The 20,689-nt window shown below is 36.8% G+C and overlaps 1 protein-coding gene across 9 annotated transcripts in view; it reads left to right on the top strand.

Annotated features, from left to right (window-relative positions):
• Nucleotides 1-19,649, top strand: part of ST7L (suppression of tumorigenicity 7 like) — a 79,635-nt gene extending 59,986 nt beyond the window's left edge. For 2 of the 9 annotated variants that reach the window (XM_027772308.1, XM_027772309.1), the window contains exons 12-14: nucleotides 4,386-4,536; nucleotides 8,694-8,786; nucleotides 17,595-19,649. In XM_027772308.1, coding sequence (XP_027628109.1) covers nucleotides 4,386-4,536; nucleotides 8,694-8,786; nucleotides 17,595-17,773 — 423 coding nt within the window. In that variant the 3' untranslated portion in view covers nucleotides 17,774-19,649. The other 7 variants (XM_027772307.1, XM_027772306.1, XM_027772304.1 and 4 more) reach the window with 7 other exon arrangements.
• Nucleotides 19,650-20,689: the final 1,040 nt, after the last annotated feature.

Here is a 20,689-nt window from a genome sequence, read left to right as displayed (position 1 = left end):
CTCAATCCCTTTCTCCTCTTGGGATTTTGAGCATACACGCACATATGCCTGGTATGTTTTTCAAGCTGCCAGGTCCAGGATTCAAACCGCAGAGTCAGCTACATGGGATTCTCTGTGCATCTTAACCACCACACTCCCTGTTGGCCCCCATACACAGGGTTTTTGTTTTTAAGAAATTTTTGCTATAGGGTGTGTGTGCTCACTGGAGAGACAGATAGACAGAAAACAAGAAATCACCCCATGGGGGGATGGCCATGCCACAATCTCTTCTCCATTCTCCTCTCAGGATCTTGGACATGCATGCACATGTGCCGGGCTTGACTTTTAAGCCACTGGGTCGAGAACTTGAACCCTGATCGACTACATGGGCTCCCAGTGATGTAACCATTACCCCATCTGCTGGTTCCCATATACAGTATTTAATATGCGTTTTCCATGAACATTTTCAAGACTCCTTTCTACCCCTGCCCCCCCCATGGGAACCCTTTACAGTCTAGGTGCAATATTAGACTCCCAACTCCTTGCCACTTCTTTCGTGCTCCTTGTCTCCAGTGTCACAGTTATCTGAATTCTTTACTCCCCTTGGACATATGTTCAGTCTCTTCTGCACCAGGCAAGTTGTTACTTATTCTCCAAGAACTTGCTTATCAGTTGTCTCCTTTATAAAGGAGTCTTTTCCAGTCTTCCCAAGTAGAGATAATAATGTCTTTTTCCTCTCTACCTCAACGATATATATATATAAACACACATATGCACACACACACACATACATATACTTCGGTTTGAGTTTTGGATCTGACAGCTTGCTTTCTCACTTTCCTTCTCTTTCTCTGTCTCTCTCTGGTCAACTTCAAAAAAAAAAAATAATGACAAAAAATTAAATAATTCTTTTAAAAAATTTATTTCAGTGTCTAATTAAAAACCAAAAGATTGCTTTGTTTTAAAGTGAAATTGGAAAGGACATTTGCTGATAGGTAGAAGATGATAATAAAAAATAAAGTAGCATATGGAAGATTTTTTAAAAATTATTAAATTCACAATATTTATGTAAAACTTTTTAAAAATAGCAATGATTTTTAATATAAAGTCTGAAGTATCATTTCCTAATAAGTGTGCCATATATATTATTTACTACCTGAGTCATCACTTAGGTTAGTAAACTATAAAAATACAGGTATATAAATGCTATTCAAAAAAAGCACTTTCTGACATATAAATTGATATTTTCTTTAAGTTTTATGAATAATTGTTAACTGAGGATCTTTGTTTACATTTCCTAAGTAGTTACCAATATACTAAATACCTCCATTTTGGGGTTTAGTTTTAAAGCTTCTGACTTCTAAAACTTACTGAAAATGATATGGGACATTTTGTCTCCTTTATCTGTAAAATGAAGCAGAATTTTAATAAGACCTGGTTTAAGTACTAAATAATTTTTTTCTGAAAATGACTCTTCTTATGATGGTGATTCCACTACGATGGCCACATTTTCTTTGCTTCCTACTGAAGAAGCTCTTAGTGCACTTGCAAAGAGCATAAGGAGTCAGGTCAGAGGTCAGCTATTTGAGTCCATTTTCCCACAGCTGCCTGGTGCGAGTGATCTTTTACTGTGTTTTAAAAAAATGGGCAAGGATTAGAGAGGATTAGAAAGAATATTACCCTCCTGAATATAGGCCCAAGGCAGTAAGGGGAGAGAACCCAACCAGGCAGCAAATGGGCTTTGCTTGACCAGGACACAACCTCTGCTGCATTCCTTTAAGAAACTGAATGGGAAATGTTAAGTCCCCAAACTGGATTAGTAAATAATCTCATAGTTTGTGACATCTGCTAAAATAAATCGATGAGTAGACTGCATTCTTACACTTTGAGGACAGAGCCAGATTAAAGATGGGCAGTAATTGTCAGTAATTGTTGGAAAGGCACATTTCATAAAGAAGAAAAATTGTTTTAATATGATGAATGCATACCTATTGATTAATAACCTAAGGCTTACTTTTTTAAAAAAGAATTATTTATTTATTCTTATTATTTTTTAATTTGCTACAGGGCACATGTTCCCTGTGGGGGAAGGGAGGAAAGTGAGAAAGCAAGCCACCAGGTTCAGTACTCGAACCACAGTCAGCCATATGGGAGTTCAGAGCCCCAACCACCACATACCACCTGTTGGCCCCAAGACTTATATTTTGAAACCACTGGGGCTTTTTTTGTTGTTGTTGCTTTTAAGATTCTTCCTGGAGTCTTAGTATTTATGGCAATTTTACAAAGTGTTTCACAACTTCAACTCTTTAATTTATATTATCTCATTAGTTTGTATAGCATCTTGAGAAATCAGAATTTGAAATGTGAGAATATATCTTCTGAGATGCCCTTGGGATATTTCTCTTTTTGTATTTTATAACAGAATTTAATGTGATTTAGACCTTGTGATATCAAACTGTTTAGAACCGAAAAAATTGTTTCAAACCTATTCTAGAAGATGAAGAATATTCTGGCCTCCTTGGAGGATATACTTAGCTAAATAGATATTTTTAAAAGATTTTGTTCTAAATTGACTACTTTAATAGTAAAGATGACGTATTGTACAAGTGGTTAATTTCGTGTCTTCATGAAATTAGTACATTTGATTAGCAGTAACTGATTAGCAAAAACTGATTAGCATTGCCTTTTTTATGGATTATAATTTTAGGATGAGTATTTTCTTTCAGCATTTATAATAGAATTTAGTTTTATATATGAAGAAGAATTGATAGACTATAACTTCTTTAACAGGCACGTTCACTGATTCCTTCAATGCATTTTGCTCTGGGAGCTCTTGGCTCAGTGTCTTTGTTCAAGATGGCCTTACGCTTTGACTAAGTCCTCCTGTTCTCCACTCTTCACACCCCAGTCTGCTCTACACATTCTACCCATCTTTAAATATCAGCTCAAATTTCATCAAGTGGTTTATTTCTAACCCCTAAGTTATAATACCCCCAAATTAGAGTTTTCACATGACCCAGCAGTTCTACTCCAAGGTATTTACCCAAGTAAAATGAAAATATATGTTCACACCAAATATTGGTACACCAGTGTTTTGTTTTGTTTTCTGGAGGAGAGGTTTTTGCTATAGGGCGCCTGCACCCACCAGAAAGACAGAGAGAGACAGAGAAACAGAAAGGGAGAAATTGGAGAAATTGCCCCCCAGGGGGGATGGCCATGCCGCAATCCCTTTTCCTCATTCTCCTCTGGGTTTTTGGGCATGCATGCACACTCACCCAGTGTGAGTTTAAGCCACCGGGTCTGGGACTCGAACCACGGTTGACTACATGGGAGTCCAGCGACATAGTCATTATGCCAACTGCTGGTCCCAGTATACCAATGTTTACAGTAGCATTATTTATAATAGCCAAAAGGCAACAACAATTAAATGTCTGTCAACTGATGAATGGATAAACAAGATATCCATACAAAGGAATGAAGTATTAATGCATGCTGTAAACTGTATGAACCTTGAAAACATTACACTAAATAAAAGAAACCAGTCTTAAAAGACAGCATATTCTATGATTCCATTTATGTTAGATGTCTGGAACAGGCAAATCTGTAGAAACAAAAAATAGTGTAGTGGTTGCTTAGAATGAGTGGAGAATTAGGGGAGATAACTATAGGGTATGGGCTTCTCTTTTGAGGTGATCCAAATGTTCTAAAATTGTGCTAGTTGCACATATGTGTAAATATACTAAAAACCATTGAACTGTATACTTTAAATTGGTGAATGCTAAAGTACGTGAATTATATCTCAACAAAGCTATTATAAAAAAAACTAAATAAAAAAATCTCTTATCTATATTCCTGTATACATTTTTTATTCCTCTAAAGCCCTCACCACAGTGTAGTTAAATGATTTCCCATTACATTATGAAGCTCCAGAAAACAGATAGGATGTTTTTGCTATTCCCTAATAGGCATGGTGCTTTGGGATCCATAAATATTCATTCAATTGGAGTTTTCCACCATTAAAATGGAAGTAAGAGAGAAAAGAATGTTACCACAAAGTATTGTTTCAAAATTGTATTTTATAATTTTCACATTTAATTATTTTTGAAGGTAAATATTTTTGTATTATTTCCTCAGTTTGAATTATTTTATGTTTAGAGAGGTCACACTGTGAACCATTATGCGACCTTATTTTTACCTACAGGAAAAATATTCTGACTTTTGGAATTTATACATATAAGCAATTTATACACACATTATTAATAGGACCTTCATGTCATTTCAACTTAGTTTAATGTATGTGTGTTTTTTATTTTTTAATCAATTTGATGTTTTAGAGCTATGTTTTATGGGTGTTTGAATTGAACACAATTTAATTTTTCTTTTTTCTGTGTGTGTTATCTTTCTAGTATTTACTAGAGATGAAAAGTTTAATTTTACCTCCAGAACACATTCTAAAACGGGGTGATAGTGAAGCAATTGCCTATGCTTTCTTTCATCTTCAGCACTGGAAGAGAATAGAAGGGGCTCTTAATCTGCTACAGTGTACATGGGAAGGCAGTAAGTATTCTTTTAAAAATATAACACTAATCTCTCTGACTAGTCAATGAACTCACAGGCAGTCTTTTTTAATGAGATTGTCTGAGTTTCTGTGAGGATTTGTTGTTCAGACTGGTTTCAAAGTGAACTTCATAGTGATATATTTAGTTTATTGGTAGAAGAAATTCCTGATATTATACTGATGTTGCATTAGGAAAACCAGAATGAGAAATTGTTGTGGTGTTCTGTCATACGTTCCTTTAAGTTATATATTTGCAAGGAAACAAGAAGGAAATTTATGCTCTTTGGTTTATAACCTTTGTAATATGATAGAGCTAGCCTAATATTTTTAAATTGATCTGGTTTTCCTTTTCACATGCTTTTCAGATGTGCATGACATGAAATTATTTCCTTTATAACTAATATCAATTCTATTCTCTTATTATGATAAAATATAGCATGAAATTTACTGTGTTAACCTTTTTAAAAAATATTTTTGCTATAGGGCATGCGTACTTGCCTGAGAGAGACAGAGAGAGAAAGGGAGAAAAAGAGAAAGAGAGATTAGAGAGAGACAGTGAGAAATCACCCCCTGAGTGGGGATGGCCAGTCAGAATTCCTTCTCCTCCAGTCTTCTCTTGGGATTTTGGGCATGCACACAGGCATGCCTGGTATGTTTTTAAGTTTCTGGGTCTGGGACTTGAATGTAGAGTCAGCCATGTGAGATCCAATACTTTAAACATCATGCCACATGGTTGGCCCTGTGTTAACCATTTTCAAATGTACACTTCAGTGGGATTATTATCCTTCACAGTGTTGGACAACCATCGACACCATTCATATCCAGAACTTTTCATTATACCAAAATGAAATTCTGTATCTGTTAAATAATAATTCTCCATTCCTATTCTCTCTAGCCCTTAGCAACCACCATTTTACTTTCTGTCAATATGACTACTCTAAGTAGTCATAGTAGAACCATACAATATTTATCCTTTTATGTCTGGCTTATTTCATTTAGCATAGTATCTTCAGAGCTTATTCATAAGTAGTATGTGTTAGAAGTTTACTCTTTTTAAGGCCGAATGTTATTTAATTATATGTATATATCACATTTTGTTTATTCATTCATCAGTGAACATTTGGGCTGTATTCACCTTTTAACTATTATGAATACTGTTGCTATGAACATGAGTATACAAATATCTGTTCAAGTTACTATTTTCAATTCTTTTGGATATTTTACCCAGAAGTAGAATTGAGGGATCATAAAATTCAATGTTTAATTCTTTGAGTATCATTGTACTGGTTTTCACAGCAGCTCGACCGTTTTCTATTCTTACCAGCAATATAACAAGAATTTCAATTTTTCTATATCCTTGCCAACACTTGTACTTCTTAGGTTTTGTGGTGTGTGTTTCTTTTTTTTTTTTGGTTTGGTTTGGTTTTATAATAATAATCATCCTAATGAGTGTGAAGTAGAATCTCATTGTGGTTTTGATTTGCATTTCCTTAGTGATTAGTGATGTTGAGTATTTTTTCATGTATTTTTTGGCCATTTATATATCTTCTTTGGAGAATAAATTGGACCATTTTAAACTACCAAATCTTTTATTTTTAACTTGTTATAACCACTAAGAAAGTGAAGAAAGTTAACCAAAATTTTTTAAAGGTTTTTGCCATAAGGTGTGTGCCCTTACCAGAGAGAAAGACAGTGAGAGGAAAAATGAGAAGTCATCCCCCATGGGAGATGTCCACACCATAATCCCTTCTCCTCCATTCTCCTCCTGGGATCTTGGGCACGTATGCACATGCACCTGGCATAATTTTCAAGCCAGTGGGCTCTGGAATTGAACTGCATTTGGTCACGTGGGAGTCCGGCACCTTAACCACCATACCATCTGCTGGCCCCCTAATCAAAATGTTTTATCAGTTGGACTCATGTAATTCAATCAACCTATCCATAAAAATGGAAAGACAAATTCAGTACTCATTCATTGAAACTTACTGATTTGTTCAGTTCCCAAACTTTGTACTGAGGTGCCTTGGGACATTGCAGCAGTTCACAAGAGTGCCATGGAATATAAGTTTCAACGAAACACACTTAACATCCTTTAGATACCACTGAAACTATATATTAGCTCCAAATAGTTCACAGTTTCAATATTAAGTCACTCTCTCTTTCAATGTTGTCATATCTTTGCAAAGCTGGGTTTCTATCCGTTGCTGGGATTAAAAGAAGTACAACCAGAAATCAGTGTGAAATAGGCAGTGAGGTTGAAGATGTCTAATCTGATTTCAAAGTTTGAGAAGGAGCCAGTAGGTTCCTATATACATACCATTAGTAAGAAACAATGGTTATTTAAAAATGAATTAAGAAAATCTTGTGTATCTCTTTTTAAATTGCTGCTTAGTCATCAGAACTTAAACTTTTAAACTATAAACTTTTAAAGTTGTATGGATATGCTACTTAATAAGTGAAATTGTTAGATATTTATTTCAGCATAAGGTATTATAAAAAAGTATTGGAACCAGCAGTTAGCATAATGGCTATGTCGCTAGACTCCCATGTAGTCGACCACGGTTTGTGTCCCGGACCCGGTGGCTTAAAACTCATGCCGAGCACATGTGTGTGCATGCCCAAGATCCCAAGAGGAGAACGGAGGAGACGGGATTGCGGCGTGGCCATCCCCCCTGGGGGGTGATTTTTCGCTTTCTGTCTCTCTGTATCTCTCTGTCTGTCTGGCAAGCACACGCGCCCTATAGCAAAAAAAATCCTCTCCAAGAAAAAAAAAGTATTGAGACATGAAGAGCAGTGTGGTCCTTGACCCAAGAAAATGTGAGAACTCCTTCACTAACCATTTACTAAGGGCTAGACACTATGCTTGATACTGACAATGTAAATTATAAAACTGGGACTATATAGTTTGGGAACTGAGAGCATTTGACTAATTAGAATTCCTTTACTTTTTTTTAGTAGTCTGTACATTCTCAGAGTGAGGCAATCTCTCTCATTCATCTTGTATGTGTCTTTACTGACTGGTATTCTCCTTGGTACATAGGACATTTTCAATAAGTACATGATTTATACGGTATTCCATGAATCTTGATAAATGATTTCTTAGTGTTCTCACTGACTTGTTCTATGACTTTGGATAAATAACTGCTTTTTATTGTGGTAAAACAAAACTTATATTTTGATAAAAATTTATAGAGCTAACCACTAAAGAAGAAACAAAAACTTTATCATAATCTTGATGTGTATTTAGCTAGTGGAGAAACTCCATAAGGATTTTTTTAAAGAATTATTTTATTTAACTTATTTATTAATTTATTTCATATTAATTTGACCAGAGAGGGACAGAGAGAGAGTGAGAAAGCAAGCTGCCAGGTCTGGGACTCATACCGTGGTTGGCCATGTGGGAGTCCAGTGCCCCTAACACCACACCACCTGCCGGCCCCAAGGATTTCTTTTTTTTAATAAATCCTCAAGAGTTGGTGACAGTTTATATTGTAAGGCCTGGATAGTAAGTATTTTAGGCTTGTAGGCCATACTGTTTTTGTTACAGCTACTTAATTCTTCTAGTATGAAAGCAGCCTTAGATAGTACATTAATGAATAGCATGGTTGTGTTCCACTAAAGTTTTATTTATGAAAGTATAGTGGGCCAGATCTGGCCAAAGGGCTGTGCTTTGGTGACCCCCTCATCTTGATTAAACTCTGCTGCTAGAAAGCTTTGGTGAACCTCACATGTCACCTTAGGAGCCATTGAGAACTTTTGTAGGCTCTCAACAGTTATGGCCTCAATGATACACATTACAATCTTATAAAGATTTCTGTGCAAAGTGCAATTCTGACTTGTAGAGTTAAGTCCATTGTGTTTGTAATGAGGAGACTGAGGTAAAGAAGGACTCAGTCATATTATCTATTGCTCCCTTTAGTTTTCCTCCAGCCAGATTAGACTGTTCACTATTCTCTAAATACATATTGTTCTTCCCCTTTTTAATTCATTTGTGAACTTTGTTGGTTACATCTAAAATGTTTCTCTAAAAAACAAAATAAAATACTATGTGAAAATTTCATAAAAATATGTCTCTAAAATAGCTCTGATCTGTAGTATAGGATGGTAAATCAGAAAGAATGGAATGACAACATATGTGGGTTTTTTTTTCCCTCAGCTTTTAGAATGATTCCATACCCATTAGAGAAAGGACATCTATTTTATCCTTATCCCAGTTGCACAGAGACTGCTGATAGAGAACTATTACCGAGTAAGTAAATATTTTATTTTTCCTAAACTTGAGAGTAATTGTTCAGGACCAGCAGATGGCGTACGGCTATGTCCCTGGACTCCTATGTAGTCGACCGTGGTTTGAGTCCCAGACCCTGTGACTTAAACTCACACCGGGCACGTGTGTGTGTGTGTGTGTGTGTGTGTGTGCCCCCAATATCCCAAGAGGAGAATGGAGGAGAAGGGATTGTGATGTGGACATCCCCATGGGGGAGTGATTTCTTGCTCTTTGTCTCTCTGTCTCTCTCTGTCTTTCTGGTGAGTGCAAGTGCCCTACAGCAAAAACCTCTCCAAAAAAGTGGCGAGGTAGTTAAGGTGCTAGACTCCAATGTGGCTGACTACAGTTAAAGTCCCAGACTTGGCAGCTTGGTTTCTCACTTTCCTTCTCTCTCTCTCTGTCTTTCTCTAGTGAGCACATTATGTGCCCTATAATAAATTAAAATTAAGAATAATAACCAGTAAAATTAAATAAATCTCTTTTTTAAAAAGGAGTAAGTTAGATTGTTTTCCATTTTATGGAGAATACAAAATGCCTTTGGTTGAAATTTGGGACACTGTTTTTTTGCAATAGATTTGCCACCAGAACACAGGTATCATAAAAACCACCACTAAATCAAAGCCAAAATGGAAAAGGAGTAGACTCACATCAACATCATTGTCATTGGACCCACAGATTCTGGCAAGTCTACCACTACTGGCCATTTGATCTACAAATGTGGTAGGATCAACAAAAGAACCATCGAAAAATTTGCAGAGGATGCTGAGATGGGAAAGGGCTCCTTCAAGTCTGCCTAGGTTTTAGATAAACAAAGCTGAATATGAGCATGATATCACCATTGATATCTTTCTGTAGAAATTTGAGACCAACAAGTATTATGTGACTATCACTGATGTCCCAGGACCCAGAGACCATGTCAAAAACATAACAAGGACAGGCAGGTACATGAGCATGCCCTTCTGGCTTACACACTGGTTGTGAAACAACTAACCATTGGTGTTAACAAAATGGATCCTACCTCGCCACCCTACAGTCAGAAAAAATATGAGGAAATTGTTAAGGAAGTCAGCACCTATGTTAAGAAAATTAGCTACAGTCCCAACACAGTAGCATTTGTGCCAACTTCTGTTTGAAATGATGACAGTAAGCTAGCTGGAGTTAAATGTTAATATGCCATGGTTCAAAGGATGGGAAGTTGCCCTTAAAGAGGACAATGCCAGTGGAACTACACTGCTTGAAGTTCTAGATTGCATCTTACTACCAACTCATCCAACTGAATCTACCCCTCCAGGCTGTGTAGAAAATTGGAGGTATTGGCACTTCCTGTGGGTCAAGTGGAGACTCGTGTGTTCAAACCTGGTATGGTGGTCACCTTTGTACCAGTCAGTGTGATAACTGAAGTAAAGTATGTTGAAAAGCACCATGAAGCTTTGAGTGAAGCTTTTCCTGGGGACAATGTGGGCTTCAAGGTCAAGAACATGTCTGTCAAAGATGTTCAGCATGGCAATGTTGCTGGTGACAGCAATAACAACCCACCAATGGAAACAGCTAGCTTCAGTACTCAGGTGATTATTCTGAACCATCCAGGCCAAATCAGTGCTGGCTATGCCCCTATACTGGATTGTCACACAGCTCATCTTGCTTGCAGATTTATTGAGCTGAAGGAAAAGATTGATTGCCATTCTGGTAAAAAGCTTGAAAATAGCTCTAAATTCTTTTTTTCTTTTTAAGGAGAGGTTTTTGCTGTAGGGTACATGTACTCACCAGAGAGACAGAGAGAGACAGAAGGCGAGAAATAACCCTCCAGGAGGGATGGCCACACTGCAATCTCTTCTCCATTCTCTTCTCAGTGTATTGGTCACACACGCATCTGCGCCCAGTGTGAGTTTTAAGCTACCAGATCTGGGATTCAAACCACAGTCAATTAGGTAGGAGTAACCACTATGCCATCTGCTGGTCCCATGGCCCTAAATTCTTGAAATCCAGTGATGCTGCCATTGTTTATATGGTTCTTGCAAGCCCATGTGTGTTGAGAGCATCTCTGAGAGCATCTCTGACTATCCTTCTCTGGGTCATTTTTCTGTTCGTGACATGAGACAGATAGTTGCCGTGGGTATCATCAAAGCTGTGGACAAGAAGGCTGCTGGAGCTGGCAAGGTCACCACGTCTGCCCAGATAGCTCAGAAGGCTGAATGAATATCCCTAATTCCTGCCATCCTAGTCTTAATCAGTGCTGGAAGAACAGTCTCAGAACTGTTTGTCTTAATTGGCCATTTAAGTTTAATAATAAAAGACTGATTAATGATAACAATGCATCATAAAACCCTTCAGAATGAAAAGAAAATGTTTTGTGGACCATTTTGTGTTTTTTTTTTTTTTTTTCCCTGTGTGTGTGTGTGTGTGTGGTAGTTTTAAGTTATTAGTTTCTTTTTTTTTCTTTTTTTTTTTTGGAGAGGTTTTCACTATAGGGTGCGTGCGCTCACCAGACAGACAGAGAGAGACATAGAGACAGAAAGCGAGAAATCACCCCCCGGGGGGATGGTCACACCGCAATCCCTTCTCCCATTCTCTCTCAGGATCTTGGGCACGCATGCACACGCCCCCGGCATGAGTTGTAAGCTACCGGGTCCGAGACGCAAACCACGGTCGACTACGTGGGAGTCCAGCGACATAGCCATTACTCTAACTGCTGGTTCCCTAGTTATTAGTTTCTAAAATTAGTACTTTTTAATGGAAACAACTTGGCCAAAAATCTATCACAGAATTTTTAAACCCATGAAAACAAAGTTTAATGAGGGAAAAAATAAAAAGAGAGACACCTTAAAAATACTGTCAGGGCCAGCATGTGACTTAAGGTGGTTAAGGTGACTGGATCCCACACGACCAACAATGCAGTTCCAGTCTTGGACCTGGAGACTTGAAAAAACATGCTAGGTACGTGTGCATTGTATGTCCAAAATCCTGAAAGGAGGGAGAGATGGAGAAGAGATTGTGACTTGACCATGCCCCATGCGGGGAGGGCAGGTGTGCTTTCTCGCTTTTTATCTGGTGGGTACATATACCCTCTAGCAAATACATACATACATACATACATACATACTATCTTAGCCATTTCTGGGATATATTGGGTTGTCAAAAAAGTCATGTTGAGGCCAGCAGTTGGCGTAATGGCTGTCGCTGGACTCCCATGTAGTCGACCATAGTTCGAGTCCCAGACCTGGTGGCTTAAACTCACGTTGGGCACATGTGCGTGTGTGCCCAAGATCCCGAGAGGAAAATGGAGGAGAAGGGATTGTGGCATGGCCATCCCCCCTAGGGGGTGATTTCTCGCTTTCTATCTCTCTGTCTCTCTCTGTCTTTCTGGCGAAAACCTCTCAAAAAAAATAAAAAAAAGAAGTCATGTAGAATTTTTTTCTTAGAAAAAAATATGTCATGACTTTTCTGACAACCTAATAGTTAGATAACTCATTTATTATGCAGAACCCTGCACTAGATACAGTGAAGGACACAAGACTGAAGATATTAAAAAAAAGAGTAGTCATTTTACATTTAAAAAAGAAATGATTCTAATCTTTTGTAAACTCTTAGAAAATAGAGGAGGAACACTCCCGAGCTAATTTGGTAAGATTAGTGTTACTCTGATGTCAAAACCAGACAAAGATATTACCAGAAAAGAAAATTATAAGGTAATAGTCCTCATGAAAACAGACTGAAACAACTTTTTTTTTTTTTTTTTTGAGAGATTTGTGCTACAGGACACATGTGCTCACCAGGAAGACAGAGAGATAGGAAGTAAGAAATCACACCTTAGGGGAATGGCCATGCTGCAATCCCTTCTCCTCTCTTCTTTTGGGATTTAGGGCATGCACGCACACACACCCAGTATGAGTTTCAAGCTACCAGGTCCAGGACTTGAACTGCAGTCAACTGTGTGGGAATCCAGTGATATAACCATTATGCCATCTTCTCGTCCCAGACAGAAACATCTTAAGCAGAATATTAGCAAACTGAATCTAGCGATATCCAAAAAGTACTACATACTGTGTGACCTAGTGGAGTTTATATCACAAATGCAAGGTTGGCTTAACATCTAAAAAATATAATGCATCATGTTAATGGAATAAAGGACAGCAGATGTAGAAAAAGCATTTGACAAGACTCAATACCTATTCATGGTAAAAACTCTCAATAAAGGGCCAGCAGGTAGTTTATTGGTTAAGGCACTGGGCTCCCGCATGACCAACCTTGGTTTGAGTTTCAGTGGCTTGAATCTCATGCTGGGCACATATGCATGCTTGCCCAAGATCCCAGGAGAAGAATGGAGGAGAAGGGATTGCAGGGTGGCCATCCCCCCAGGGAGTGATTTCTCACTTTTCCTCTCACTCTCTCTGTCTCTGTTCAGCAAGCACACACATCCTATGGCAAAAAACCTTAAAAAACAAACAAACAAAAGAACTCTCAACGAGCTACACATAGAAGGAACTTTCTCAATCTGATAATATCTACAAAAACACAGTTAACGTCATACTTAATGGTGAAAGACCGAATGATTTCCCCCTAAGGTCAGGAGGCAAAGATGTCTGTTCTTACCACTTTTATTCAACATATTAGAGGTTCTAGCCTGTATAATCAGGTAAGAAAAAGAAACAAAATAAATTAATATTGGAAAGGAAGAAGTAAAACTGGTGACATGACACTCTCTGTCTCTAGCTGCCTTTTTCAGTTTCCTTGCTCTCACTTTCTTTTTTCCTTTCCCCAGCCCCTTTTCTCTTTGTATGATCTCTGGTTGTAGGGGATCATATACAACTCTGTGTTTACATGTCATCAGTTCAGGTAAACAGTACAGAAAGAGAATATCTCCAACTCACTTGTAAAACTTCCTGAAGAGGGATTTAGATTTATCAAGGTGTTCATTCCTGGTCCAGTCAGCTGTGTGCTAGGGACAGGATTGGGTTGTGTAAACGAAATTGCCAGAGGTCCTGATTCCTCTTTCTGACTCTGTCTCACAAAACAGACGTGGGATCTTCATTTTCAAGGTAGCAAAAGAAGTCCTAGGCATGAGTGAGATCACTCAGGGGAACAGTGTAAAATAAAAGGAAAAGGTGAAATCATAGGGGCACAAAAATACTTAAAAATGAGTGGCAGGTAAAGAGTTGATTTAGTGAGAATGGTCAGAAAGATAAGACAAGAACCAGAACTAGATATTCTAGAAACTAAAAGGAGGAAGAAATTTCCAAGTGAGGATAAGGATCTGAGATATTAGGTAAGGTAATTCCTGAGAAGAATCCACTGACTTTGACAGTGAATCAAAGAGAGAAATTCTATTTTCCTTCTTAGAGTGATGATGATAGCAGGTTGTTCTTTTTTTTCCTTTTTCTCCACTTTAAGAGGAACAAGGATGTTTAAGGCAAAGGAATGGATATTTAATTATGGAACTTCAATATGCAAGAGTGAATTATATTAGGCTAATACATTAGCCTAAAAGAATGCTTCTCTGTAAACCTTTACAAAAGTTGTCTGATAGACTCATGTTCCTACTATTTGAACAGAATACTAACCTGTTTCTAGGCTTTAAGTTTCAAAGAAATATCCTTACCAGTTCAAAACTGCTTTTCTTGAAACCATCGGCTGATCTTGCTATTGAAAGTAGTTAGATTACTTATGATATTGTGTGATCAACGAAATGTTGGGGGAAAAGGGATTGAAGACAATGGTAGACAGCAGAAATAGTGTAATAAGAGAGTGGAATAGGGCAGAGGGCTAGACATGGGGTAAAAAACATATATATGAAAGTAGAAATGGAATATTATGGATGATAACATGCATTATTAAGCCACTATGCAGTATATTCTAGATGGGAAACCACATTTAGAATGTTGTGATGATGCTCAGGGAATGAATGTAAATTGATAAAAAAAAAATTCAGAAGAAAAAAAGCATTAAAAATACTTATTTGATGACTGCAGTTATAAGCTATATAGCCCTAGTTAGGTGCTACTTTATAGTATATTTATTCTATTCACTGAGGTTTATGCCTAAAGTCAGACTTGTGTTCATGGATATGTACATATCAGCTGTGCTTGCTATTGAAAATATTTAGATTTATTAAGATATTTAGTGAAACAATAAAATGGGGGAGGCATAGAAAGCAACAATAGATACCAGACACAGTGTGGGAGGAGGGTGGGAGATGGCAGAGGGTGAGATAGGGAATCAAGGATGGGAAAAAAGGCAAAATATACAGAAAATAAGAAATGGAAAATGATTTGTTGACAATAACACATATGTTGATGTGCTTGATTGAGCCAATATACAGTGTATTCTCAATGGAAAAATCTCATTTTGTATGCTATAATGATGTACAGTGAATGAAGGTAAATAAATAAAGAAAAAAATGTAATAAAAAAAACTCAAAAAAAAAGTTGTCTGATATAAGGCAAACTTTACATAGTAATATGAATAAAATCAGGGTTATTATCATGTTGTCAGAGTCATAAGTTACAAGATGAGACAACTTGCTTTTTGGCAAACCTTTTTTAATTGTAGCCCTATATAGCAAACTCCAGGAGGTAAGACAGGAAGGATATGTATCTTTCTCATTGCAGTTGGGCTCGATTATACTGAAAGTTCTTTAAATATTTTTTATATCGCTCACTGTGGTAGAGTGAACAAATTTTTAGTAATAGGGAGTTCTGGGACTAGAAGATGGTTATGTTGCTGACTTCCACGTAGTTGACCGTGGTTCAAGTCCCAGACCCGATGGCTTAAGAAAAACCTCACACTGGACGCATGTGTGTATATGCCCAAGATCACGAGAGGAGAATGGAGGAGAAGGGATTGATGTGTGTCCATCTCCCATGGGGAGTGATTTCTTACTTTCTGTCTCTGTTTCTCTAGCAAGCACACATTCTTTATAGCAAAAATCTCTCTAAAATAAATAAATAAAGTAATAGGGAGTTCTAATACCCAGGAGTACTTATGAGATTTTTGTTTTTAATTCTCCTCCAACCTTGATATGACTTATAGCATTCTGGAATTTGCCTATAGATCTTATAAGTTCAGACTTGAACTATTCCTCTAATTCATATAGCTATTGAGTTGTCTTTTATGCCTCCTGATAAATTTTTCTCTACAAGCCACTGATGAGATTTGAACTTTTATTCCAAGGGAGTGTTTCTGTACTATTCATTCACTCATTATATTGATATATAAGCCAAATATTGACTGACAAATGAATCTACAGAAAGCAATCCAAAAAGAAATAATTATATCTCTCCTACAGTATAAAAATCTCATATTTTGGGAAATTTTCTTACTAAAATCATGCAGTATTCTTCCCTATAAAGCAAGAATAATATTATTTATCTCTTAGGGTTATCGAAAAATAATCAAATGAGCTAATATAAATGAAAGCACCTTAAAAACCAAAAAATGCTATACAGGTTAGCTGATTATTAAATTAATATGTGTTCCTGTCTTCTCAAATACCAGAATTTGTTTCTTTTGGTTTGTTAGAAGAAATCACCCTCTCATGACTGAGAGACAAGGCAAAAGGGACTGCTGGTTCTTTATTTGCTGAAAGCACTATGTTCTCTATAGTTTCTAATATTTGTAACTGTAAAAAAATTCAGTTCTGTTGTGATTTTGCTTTAATAATAGCTCAAGGCTCTGGAAATTTTCTGGATTTTTAATGAGTTTGATTTTTGGTATGAATATAGTTCAAGATATAAAATGTAATAGCTGTTGAAAGAAGCTTAGGTGCAATCTCTGTGAATCATTAGGTTTAAAAAAGTTAAATGTATGGCTGGCCATAGTTCAGCACTGAATTAGTCATCCCTTACTAGCGTAGGGTATTACATCAGGAGTTCCTGGGTTAGTGTCCAGTTCTGGGCAGTCAACTTCCTGGACAAATGAAATTCCTAAATAGCTCCCAGTTTAACAGACATTTATTGAGCAACTACTGTGTGTCAGGCACTGAAATAGGCTCAGCACAGTAATGCTATTCAATTATTTTCAAATTTCAAATAAAATATAAATACTTCAATATAATTGGTAATGAAATAATCAGTCACTAAAAAATAAAAAATACCTGAGTAAGTGTGGTAAAATAAGACTAAGGACTTCATTTTGGCCAGACTCCTAGGGCTCTAGTTCAATTTTTTACAGTGCTCAATAAAATGCCACATATAGAGCACATTAATAATTTGATAAATTATTAACTGATATTTCTGAAAATCTCCAGTGACATATCTGTCTCTTTATACTAGTCTTTGAGCTCCCTAAGAACAAGAATTAATAACAGCTTACATTTATTAAGCACTTACAATGTTCATCATAACAACTCCATAGCAACTTCTAGAGAGTTTAGCAACTTATTCAAGATCAGACAGCTAATAAACAACAAAGCTCTTTTTCAAAACCACCTCAGCATGACTTTATAATCGATGTTCTTTCCCACGATGCCATCCTGTTCTAAGACCCCAGCACAGACTATGTAGATTTGCTGTGGATGCTAAAAAAAAATAATGCATGCCCTTCTTTTACCTTACTTGGCCAGAGATTTCTCATTCTTTAAAAATTTTACTTTTCCTTTTTAGGTTTTAAAAATAGATTTCACTTGAAAATATTAAGATTGGTTTACATGGTATTATTTTTTCTTAACTTTCAAAATTTTGTTTATAGTTGACCCATAATAACTGTACGTATTCATGGAATACAGTGCGATATTCTGATACGTGTATTGCACTGTATCCTGAAATAAGAATCATCTCTGCCTTTTCTCCCTTGCAGCCTTTCATCATGTTTCTGTTTACCCAAAGAAGGATCTTCCTTTTTTTATCCATTTCACAGCAGGACTGTGTTCTTCTACAGCAATGATAGCCCTTTTCACACACCAGTTTCCTGAAATCATGGGTATTTTTGCTAAAGCTGTAAGTATGATCTCAAGGACTTGTGTAGAGTATTTGTAAAAACACACAAGAAAACATTCAGATCTGTTTGTGCTAACCCAGTTGAGCAGTGGAAGAAATTTGTTAAAGTAAATTAAAGGAATTGATTTGTAAAGTTTTGGTCATAAATATGTCAAACATAAGTTTTCGGTGATTTGACCTATATTTCTGCTGCTTAAATGTTTAAAGAATACATTCATATAACATTATAAAATGTATCCTTGTAGATCACTTTTGGTGATAAACATAGCACTTGTTATTAGTTAAGGAATAATCCAGCTCTCTTTTACCATTAGTAAATTTTCTTCAGCATTTAAAATAATTCTCTATTTTGTAAACAAGCCTTTTAATTTTTCCATTTAAGTGAAATAATTTATTCTAGGGATTTAATGAACTTTAAATTCAAGAATGCAACTAGGATGGTGAACAAATAGGTGAGACGGGACAGATGGGACATTCACCCTGGGTATAATACGCAGAGGTTCTTCCAGCTATTGTGTCTGTGTGTTCTTATTGAGCTTCCCAAATCTTAAGTATAGAACCATATAAGGGCCTTTATTTTCATTTTCACCCTTTAGTTTTGAGCTGCTTTCCCATTTCTTGACCCAGGAAATATTTGAGAACTGATACTAGGGTATTCATGAGTATTTACTTTTCTACATAAACTTGCTAATATCACTTGCTCAAAGTAAAGTTACCAAAGATAATTCCTTTTAAGTCTCCAAGCCTTTTTGAAAAATGAATCTTCCTTGTATATCTTTGCATTTTTACAAGGTAATAAGAAAGGAAACACTGTTCATTATATTCTCAAATGTAAAAACACTAAGAACTTTAGAAAAACTAATACTTACTTGATAGTGAGCAAGGAGACTTCAAAAAGTTCATGGGAAGTAAAATTAAAATACAAGTCTGTTTTGGTGCACAGATTTTAAAAAGCCTTGCACAGTTTTTTAGTGATATGTGTTTTCCAAGAACTTTTTGAAGATCCTCCATATTTCTGTATTTTTTCTCTATATACCTCTATTACATCTCCCTGTTTTCTCTGAGTTTCTTTTCCTGCCTTAAGAATAGTTTACTTGTGCCTTAGAGATGAGTTGGCTTTCTTCTGGCACCAGTGGTGAGAGCACTGATTTCTCATTTCCCTGAAGGTCAATTGTATAATGTGTTAAGTTGCCACTGGCTGTAGGCCTAGGAGTCTGAGTCTGCACTTGATTCTGGGTCAGACTTGATGAAGAATGACTTTCCACTGTTGTTCAGGGAGTATAGATATTTGGGTTGGAAACCGGCTATTCTATTTCCTTTTAGTGTAAAAAGGAAGCTTAGTGATCATCCCTAACTCTGCTATTTGCATTGGTACTGACTGGGGAGTGAGTACAACTCAAATGGAAATGACCTTACTGTGTAATCTGGGGGGAAATGCACTAGAAAGGGAATCCCATCCATTTAACAGCTAGGGAAAAAAATGTATAGCTGTGTATTTGAGATCACTGGCAGGAATGGAAGAGACGATTCTTTGGTTGCTCTTACAGCAGTGGGGTGGGAAGGAAGCTAACTAGAACAAAGAGGGAGACCTAGAATATGGCTAGGTGTGTGGCAGCTGTTAACATTGTATTTCCATGAGATACTGGCTAAAATTAATGTGAAGCACACTCACTGAATACTCCATCCATTGACGATAATATCCAGTGTTTGCGTAAGAGATCACTAATGGCACCAGAAGAGTCTTTAAGATTACATAGTCTAAGTTCCTGAACACTCTTCTAGCAGAGCCTAAGAGTGAATAATTACATATTTTAAAGCAGAAGCTTCTTTTGTAGACCAAAGTTATTGATATACTGTGATTCCAGTTGATGAACAATAAAGAAGCATTTGTTCACTATCCTTTGGTATTTTTATAGTTGGTGGCATATGGTGTTTAGAATGTTCCTAACAGTGAATGTTTGGAGCCACGTTTTATCCCCATGGTCTTTACATGTATGTTTTAAATTCCTGAAAGCTAAGTAGTTACTGAAAATACCTGCAAACCAATATTTGGTATGCATCTGTCCCCAAGAAATGTTCTGGTTAAGAGTTAATGAAAAATTATTACAGTGTGGGAAGTCTCCAGCTTATAAACACTACATATAAATGCCTGATATAGAGATAAACAGCAAGAGACTTAGAGGCTCAAAACCTATTTCTTCACTGCTTTATAAAGTTTGGTCTATGTATTAAAGGATCACTGTCACCCAGGCTTGTTAAAAGTGCAGAACCTAGGCACCACTCCAGACCTTCTGAATCAGAATCTGCATTAACAAGATTCCCAGGTAATCCTATATGCCCATCTAAACCTTGAGAAGCCATGTTCTACCTACCCCCAGTATGAGGAATTTAAAACACCTGGATAGTGCCACCTTACCAAGATGGAGAAGGAGCAGCATTGCAGATGACTATGAGCATACTCTGAAGCCAGACTTTTTTGTTTTGAACAAATTCCAGCCTTTACACTTATTGACTGTGCAACCTCAGGTAAGTTACTAATCTTTCTACTCTACATTCTAAAATAAGAATAGTACTGTCTCTTTTTAAAAAAGAATTATTTATTTCATTTTATTTATTATTATTGCTGTTGTCATTATTATTAATTTGCTAAAGGGCACGTGCACTCACCAGAGAGAGATTAGGGGTGGCAGAGTAAGAAAGCAAGCTGCCAGGTCTGGGACTTGAATCATGGTCAGCCATGAGGGAGTCCATCACCTTAACCACCACACTACCAGTTAGTCCCATATCTTACAGGTTTTGATGAGGATTAAATGAGTTTAAAATATGTCAAGTGTCAGGACCAGCGGTTAGTGTAATGGCTATGTTGCTGGACTCCCATGTAGTCAACTGTGGTTCGAGTCCCGGACCTGGTAGCTTAAAACTCATGCCGGGTGTGTGTGCATGCGTGCCCAGGAT

Source organism: Tupaia chinensis, unplaced genomic scaffold, assembly GCF_000334495.1.
Source record: "Tupaia chinensis unplaced genomic scaffold, TupChi_1.0 Scaffold000270_2, whole genome shotgun sequence".
NCBI classification, from domain to species: Eukaryota; Metazoa; Chordata; class Mammalia; order Scandentia; family Tupaiidae; genus Tupaia; species Tupaia belangeri.
The sequence above is the reverse complement of the archived record's forward strand: the minus strand, read 5'-3'. Positions and strand labels throughout refer to the sequence as shown.